This window comes from Zeus faber (assembly GCF_960531495.2).
Source record: "Zeus faber genome assembly, chromosome: 4".
Classification (NCBI taxonomy): Eukaryota; Metazoa; Chordata; class Actinopteri; order Zeiformes; family Zeidae; genus Zeus; species Zeus faber.
In genome coordinates this window covers 8576810-8584665 of record NC_137191.1, presented here as the reverse complement: position 1 = coordinate 8584665, position 7856 = coordinate 8576810, and the positions used below count along the sequence as shown (strand labels likewise).

The window sequence follows — 7856 nt, the reverse complement described above, 5'->3', positions numbered from 1 at the left end:
TCATTACGGGTGTAGCCGGTTGGTTGGCAATAAAGTATTCCAATTAATGTGTAAACCGCCTTTTCATCGCACGACACGGATCAGCGATGGCGTCCAAAAAGCAAATGGGACTCGGATGTCGTATTTCACGAGGAAGAACGAGCGGCATCCTCTACGCCTACAAAAAAACCCCCCCAAAAATAAAATAAAAAATAAAGCTTTGTTAATATGCGTGACCAAGACGCAACGGGGGCGTTGACACTAGAGTCTGTTTTAAGATGAATTCACTAGAAATCCTATTTGAGCGAGAGAAAAGGTGCCACGCAACATGGGTTTGGACTACATGTGTATGGACAGAAACGTCTGACATACAGGAGAGAGAGAGAGAGAGAGAGAGAATTTGCCAGTCGTGCCCCGTGGGTTTGTCTTGGCAAACAAGCTGCAGCATATGGGAGAGAAACAGCAGAATGTAGAGGCTGCAATTATATACCTCTCCCTCCCTATCTCCCCCTCCCATCCCCACTCACTCCACTCCACTGCATGCATGCACATGGACACACACACACACACACACACACACACACACACACACGTGTGTATTGTGTAAAATAAGGAAGGTTTATGTGTATACAACACATTTTCTATGGCTACACACAGTGCTTCATGGGTCTATTAACACAACATTATATGTATGTGACAAATAATCTCTTCAACTCACACTTAACACACAACAGAGGAGGATTCAAAAACAACAATAACACATGAAGAATTATGTCCGTACAAAAAGCGTTTCGGAACCCCCAGCATTCAAACGATTTCACGGTAGAGAACTACCCTGAGATCTACCGTGAACCCTAAACTCTGGAAGGGACGTGACGCGTCGTTTTACTTGCGGCGCGTCTGCTTACCGCAGTGACGTCATGGCGAGGGCCGCCCCCCGCGCCCCCTGTCGGCGCGCGCAGGCAACTACACCGTGACGGCCGAGGCGCGAGCGGGAGGAGGCTGGTGCCGCACGATCCTTCCTTCCACCGCCGCCGCCGCCGCCGCCGCCGCTCGTCTTTTTCGGGGCGGATTCAACTCGACGCCGTTGCATTTCGTCGCCTTTCCTCGGGTGAGTGCGCACGACGGAGCCGGGGCCGGAGCCCACGGGGTGCGCGCCGCGCCAGCTAGCCTAGCCGGTTAGCACAGCGGGCTGCTGCCAACCCGTGTCTACGTGTGGAGTGAGCGGCGTCCTGCTCCCAAACGTGTACGAAGTGACGGGAGCTACGTCCATCCCGTGACACATTATATGCATCAAACTGTAGAAATACGATGGAGCCGTCGAGCAAAGAATCCATAACAACCCCAGTGAGCAGTGGGTTCCAGGGCGGCCCGGGATGGGCGGTGTCCGGATCACTGACGCCAACGATACCGAGTAATGTTCCACCGTGCGGTTAAAAAGCCGCTTTAATACTAATACGCGACAAGCGGTGCAGCGTTTAAAGCCTAATAATTCGTGGCACCCATCTTACCATTATACTCATCCGACATCCAGACCGCACCGAGTCCGCTTGTGTCCGTGGTTCTGAGCCGCCATTGTTGTGCTTGGTGTGTTTGCGCAGCGGACGGCGGAGCTGCAGCCCTGCATCCCTCCCGGGACGACGAGCCCTTCACCATGAGCTGCGACATGGACGGTAAGCGTGCGCCCCTGGGCGTCGGCGTTCCGCCCGCGCGTTCACAAAGCCCGTGTCGATGTTCCGTGTTTTGTGCTCCAGGAGACGTGGAGAACCGAGCCGAGGTGGAGGAGAAGACCCGGCTGATCAACCAGGTCCTGGAGCTCCAGCACACGCTGGAAGGTGTGTGTTGTGTTTCTCACTCTCTCCTTAAATTGAATGCTGATCAGGATCTAAGACTAATCTAAACTTTGGTGAAATAATCTTATTTTTTTTAATCTATCAAGCTAACTTATTTAACCGTCATAGCAACACAATTGTCCTTATTTGACAGTAAAATACCCAGTTGTCACCCGGCTGATCCGATCTGTAATTTGTTGTTTCTTTGGGTCTAAATCTGGAATAGCATACGATTTACTACTCAAAATGAGTACTAAACCCTTAACGTTTTGGTTATCCAATGTTCTGTTGAGGCTTACACACACACACACTGAAGAGACGATGAATAATTTAATATGCGTACATTTGGCTTGGTCCTTATCTTAAGTTTGATCCATTTTTATATCCTAACAGGCTGATTCGGGCCTGGAAAGCATTTAGCTCTTCTATTTGAAGTTTATATTTTTGATCATTTTCAGTCAATTGTCCCAGGAAATGTCTGTGTGAATAATTCAAAAAAATTCATCCACCGGGTCTCCTTTAATGGGGGGAATGTTTGATGAAGTTAGTAGATTAGACACTTAAACCGTAATGTATATTCAAGGGCTGCTGAAAGTGGACAAGTGGAGCAGTCGTTTTGTTTGAATTTCAAAAACAGGGTCAAACAGCTTACAAAATGCACAGAGATAACATTTCAATGGGGAATTATATATATATATATATATATATATATATATATATATATATATATAAATAAATATCATTTTATGTGTGAATCGTCCGCGTCTGAACACGGCTCTCCGTGCGCCCCGATCGCCTTTCCTCCGAATAAAACAACTACAGTGTCTTAGTTGTTTTATCTGGAGGAACGGGGACAAGGCACTAGTAGGGATGGGTATCGTCCAGATTTTAACGCTACTAGAGGAAAAAGTAAACCAAATAAAGAGCAGAATTAACACTGCTTTATTTTCGGTGCATTACGCATGGAGAGGGGGGCGATCGGGGCGAGACTTCTTCACGGAGAAAGTGTCCCCATTGCACACTTGTTTGGTTCCATAAGGAGGCGTGAAGTTACCAACATCTGAAATAAAAACACCGTCTTGGCGCTCGGATTGCAGGCGCACGCATCGTTGGTACCGTCGCAAAGGGAGACGGGTGCGCAACATACGCCCGATTGCTACGTCTCCGCTGGATGGCGTGCTAGGCAGCCTATAGAAGAGCCGCCGCCCCCACCCCGACTAGTAATATTGGCATTGGACTGACGAGCGTACAGCCCTAGCATATTTCTAGCATATAGATTGAGCTCTCTCTCTCTCTCTCTCTCTCACACAGACCTGTCGGCACGCGTGGATGCCGTCAAGGAGGAAAACCTGAAGCTGAAGTCAGAGAACCAGGTTCTGGGTCAGTACATAGAGAACCTCATGTCTGCCTCCAGTGTCTTCCAGACCACTGACACCAAGAGCAAACGGAAGTAAAGGAGTCCGCCCCCACCCACCAGCCCCCGAAGCAAGCGAGCGAGCGAGAGAATGAACTGGACGGTCCAGTGTTTTTTGGGGACGATTCCATCACAAAGTCGCGGTGGGGGGTGTCTTGGGAACAGACCAGGATGTTTTCGCCGGATTGGCTTTGGCAACGAACCCGGTCGGTTTGGCAACGGCTTCTCTCTCTTCCCGGGCTGCAGGTAGAGGTTTCCCTCGGACCCCCTTGTGCGGGACCAGATGGGTTTTCCGCCACGCACTCAGAAGAACGGGTGTTTGTTAAAGGAAATGTTGGAGTAACTTGTGATCTGGTCCCAGATAAGCGGTTCGTGGGCATTTGTACCTACGGCTCCCGGACGCCTCCCTGTCTACGTTCCAGTGTTATGATCTCGGTGTAGTTAGGGCTCGGTGCTTGTCCTCGGGATGCCAGATATGTGCAAGTTTGCGGTGGCATTTCGTTTCAATTTGCTCTCTAAGTCTGAGATAACTTGTTAACAAACTAAAATCCCTTTTTTAAACCTTGGGGTCGTCCAACCCAACCAGTTATGAAGGTTTAGACAAAACTACTACGAGAATTTTGAAGCTGCGTTCTGAGTCCTAACATGCTTTCTCTGCCTGGCAGTGCTGGCAACCCTCCCATTGCTAATCCTGAACTTAAGTTTGTTTTGTTTATTTATAGTTTTCTTTATTTTCTGCATCAGCTGGATCTGAGTTTATCAGACGTCAACACGACCTTATTGACTGCATTTCTCTTAAAAACTGGTTTCATCTGGATTGAACTGGATGGAACAATGTGAACGATAAATGACGAGTATAGTATTTGATTTACATGACCATGTAGACGTGTTACTTTTCAGTCACGATTCGTGCACAAGTTATTGCATTTTGAAATTGAATTCCATCAAATTGTGATTTTCATGGTCGCAGAACAGATTTAAATTGGTCACGATATTGTACAATAGAACTGTCAAATTGATGCTCAATTGGCAATGCCATGAATTGAAACGCCGTGACAAGATGTCCACAGATTACAGGGAAGCTAAAGGGTAAATGCTGCTAAATACACACTGCTATAACCATCTGTTTACATCAGGGCCGTTCCTGTTCAAAAATGGTTTTATCCGTAAGAAAATGTTTTCCAGGACCTGCCCAAACCTGTTAGTGGTCCTGTTGATTCCGAAACGCAGTAAAAAAGGTTTTCAAGTGCCGTATCATGTCACGCTTGAACCAAACGCAGGGCACGCTGATCACTCAGCTTTGAAGCCGCCTGGTTACATTTCTTGCATCAAACCTCTGTCGTTGAGAAGAGCGATGGTGGAGGGAGACAGCCTCTCCCTGCAAAAAGGACTTGAGAGCTATCGATCCGCTCCCTTGCCTGGAAAGGCCTGTTCCAGCACTCGTATGAGTTCTGCTGAATATTGTGCTGTTCCCACCGTAAACCAGAAGCGCAGAGGCCTCAGCTCCCTGTGTCAATGTGAGATGTTGAAAAACAGAGCATGGTGGATGTTAAGTTCATGGCTTCAGTTGCACATCCATGTCATTCCTCTGCAGAAAATGTCTGGAACGCAGCATAAGCTTTGGTACTACAGTACGCAGGGGAAGGTGTAGTAAGGTTACACGGCACTTTTGAGTTATCCTGTAATTATTATTTGAAATGTATTTTGATATGTTCTGGTTGTACAGTTATCGTTTTAATTTACTAGCATGATTATGGCCAACATACACACCTTTGCCCTGTGTGTAGACTGTACACTTAATGGTTTATTAAAACATTTCTTTTAATAACCTGTTTTTATTCATGTGGCCTCAGTTACTTGAAGGATTGATGTTGAAAGCAACCAAATCAGACAGGTGACCAAACTTTCAACATTTTGTATTAAATATCGTTTTTTTACTTCCAAGAGCAATGTACAATATGCAAAACATATGTAAACAGGGAAATATGCCACCATTGGGCCCGAACATGAACTACAAAAGCTTGAAATAATATAAAAGAAAACGATACAAGGAATTAGCGTACACTTTTCCAGGCAACCATTCAAGACATTCTGCACAGCAATGCATGCTGGGATAGCACTGCTGTGTGACTGAGGAAACCCACGGACTGACTGTCAATCTATCCAGTTGAGGGTTACCAGATCTGTTCAGGGATCTACTTGGTTGAAAGCAAGTCGGTTGTTATGGTTATATAGAAAATAGCCAAAAAAAAGTCACTCAAACCTGCATCGTAAGTTTATTTTTTTCCTCTCTCCCTAACTGGCATAAAATGAACAAGTCTTAAAACAATAAATAATCTTTTTTAGTGCTGATCCTCAGTTTCAAAACGCTATTACCTAAAACGTACACACAACAAAAGAAAACAAAATCACCAAAAACCTCCTTTTTAAAAAGGTAATCATGAACCTAAAGCTGCGGTGACTTTAACGGTCACAAAGGTCTCGTCACTGTGTTGACGTCTCGATGGACATCTTCTGTCCATACCTGGCCTCCCTCCGCTGAAACCCATTACGAGGCGCCGACTCCAGCGTTTAGTGTGCGTCGGCGTTTTTATAAAGCCTGTTTAAATGAACTCGGCAGATAACCGCTTCCTCAAATATTTTCTGCCAGATTAAAGGAGATGACAAAGGAGGTTTCGAGATGCAAGCCACTGCCCCACCCCTGCTGTGTTTTGTAGTCTCAACAGCTGGAGTTGGTAGCAGTGTGGGGCTTTTTTTTTGGGGGGGGGGGGGGGGGGGGGGTGTCTGCGTTGACCTCTCTCTCTTACTCTGAACTGGATTGGTGAACCCAACAAACAATCATGAACTACAGAGCAGTGACTGGAAAGAGACATTTTGTTGTTTCGGTTCCGCACTCCAATAGCACAGATTTTAAATGAAACGATTCACCATAATACCAAAGTTCAGACTCTCCACTTTAATTTTGATAGTATTAACATCCATGTCGGGTGAACAGTTTGGGATTTATAGACCTTCTTCCCCATGCATCCCCTATTGCAGGGGGTCAAAAGTAATTGGATAAATTAACATTGACCTTGCAAATCTGCAGTGGGATGTCTGCCTGAAGAACGCCACCGTCTTCAGTTCTTTTTTGTTTCTGCGCCTTTTTGCCTTTAGTCTGCTTCAGTACGTGGTCAATTGGATTATAGTGGAGTGGTTGACTTGACCATCAAGAACATTCCACTTTTATTTTTTATTTTTATAGCTTCAAACACTCCTCGGTTGCTCCGGCTGGATGTCCGGGGGCGTGGTCCTGCCGCACGGGGAAGCACCATCCTGGGAGTTTCAATGCATTTGACGTGGCTGGCGCAGACAAAATGTCCGTGGAGACTAGAGAACTTATTGTCATCATCAGACCACGGAGCCGAGCCCAGAGCCAGCCACGCCATAACACCGCCTCCCCGCGCTGCCCAACCCCACCTTCCAGGCTGCCCAACACTGCCCCCCAGGCTGAAATCATCTTCAGGCCTCTAGTTGACTCAAGCACGAAATAGTTGAAAGTAAAGCACACCTGTCCAAGAAACAGCCCGAGAACAGGGCGACTACGCCTGCAAAGCGTCAATCCCTGAGGATGTAAAGCCTCTCAAACCAAAGCTTTAGAGTCTGAACTTTCACCTCAAACGTTTCATTTCAAACCTGTTGAGCTGGAGCACAGAGCCTCACTGTGCACTCCCATCATGGTCAGAACTGTGTGTTCAGAGGAAGCGGAAGGAGAGAGTGAACGGAGGGGTGGTGGAGGTGGGGGGGATTCTACAGGACAGTAGTGGATATGACTGAGTGGGGGGGGGGGCGCTTAAGTAAAGAAACAAAAAAGCAGAAAGCAACACTGGAACAACAGTGTCCTGCTTGTGGGATTAAGGGGGGTGGGGGTGGTGGGGTTGATTGCAGACAACCGATTGGCTGGAGAGCGTGCATGCTCGGGGGGCCCCTCCCACCCTCGTCCGGGGCCGGCCAGGCTTCAGTCTTTCCGTACCCTCCTCTTCCTTACCGCCTGTTTCAGAGCGTCTCCCCCCTCGTTTGACTGGAGGAAACCAAAACATTGAGGAAGGTTCAGATGAAAAGTGACACGACTCATTTTTGTCATTTTTCTAGTATCAACCCTAATGTTGTTACAGTCAAATCTTCATCCTCCATGACGTCCCAAATAATAACAAAAAAAAAAATAAATTATTTCAGTTAAATGTGAGCTAGAAGTGGTAAATTACAACTGACAGTGTATTCCTCCCTGTGACAAGTTTGTTAAAAGCTGTGAATCTATTTTAAAGTTACCAATAAACAATTTGACAGAGTTGGCCAAACATGAGTGAAGTTAACACAGCAGGAGGGTTATCTGCTAACAAAACACAAATATCAACATCCAGATATCCCCCCCCCCCCCCGCCAAGTGGCAAATACCTCCAAAAACAAGGGATATTTGGGGGATATCTGCCTCTTGGATGGACACATCTTTGTTAGGATCCAGAACCGCTCCCTTGTCGGATCAGGAACAACAAAGAAAGACAAACCTCATTTTCTGATCTTCTCTCCTGAGTCTTGCTCTCTTCTTCTCCTTCATCATCGTCCTCATCATCATCCTCCTCCTCCTCCTCCTC

The 7856-nt window shown here is 46.8% G+C and overlaps 1 protein-coding gene and 1 long non-coding RNA gene across 2 annotated transcripts; one reads left to right on the top strand and one right to left on the bottom strand.

Moving 5' to 3' along the window:
- The first annotated feature begins 962 nt into the window (after nucleotides 1-962).
- Nucleotides 963-5053, top strand: LOC307229721 (short coiled-coil protein B). Its single transcript, XM_079999773.1, has 4 exons — nucleotides 963-1090; nucleotides 1581-1652; nucleotides 1734-1814; nucleotides 3123-5053. Exons 2-4 carry the CDS (start codon nucleotides 1634-1636, stop codon nucleotides 3263-3265), a joined length of 243 nt encoding a protein of 80 aa, XP_079855899.1. The 5' UTR covers nucleotides 963-1090; nucleotides 1581-1633; the 3' UTR covers nucleotides 3266-5053.
- A 432-nt stretch (nucleotides 5054-5485) lies between these two features.
- LOC307229219 lies at nucleotides 5486-7848 on the bottom strand. The gene is made up of 2 exons (XR_013844122.1): nucleotides 7770-7848; nucleotides 5486-7285 (listed from the first exon to the last, which is right to left on the bottom strand). It is a non-coding gene; the product is annotated as an uncharacterized lncRNA (long non-coding RNA).
- Between the last annotated feature and the right edge of the window lie 8 nt (nucleotides 7849-7856).

What these genes read in the sequence shown, in the direction of transcription:
- LOC307229721 (XM_079999773.1), top strand. An exon ending in GCTCCAGCACACGCTGGAAG is followed by an intron (nt 1,815 to 3,122) that starts GTGTGTGTTGTG and finishes TCTCTCACACAG; the next exon opens with ACCTGTCGGCACGCGTGGAT.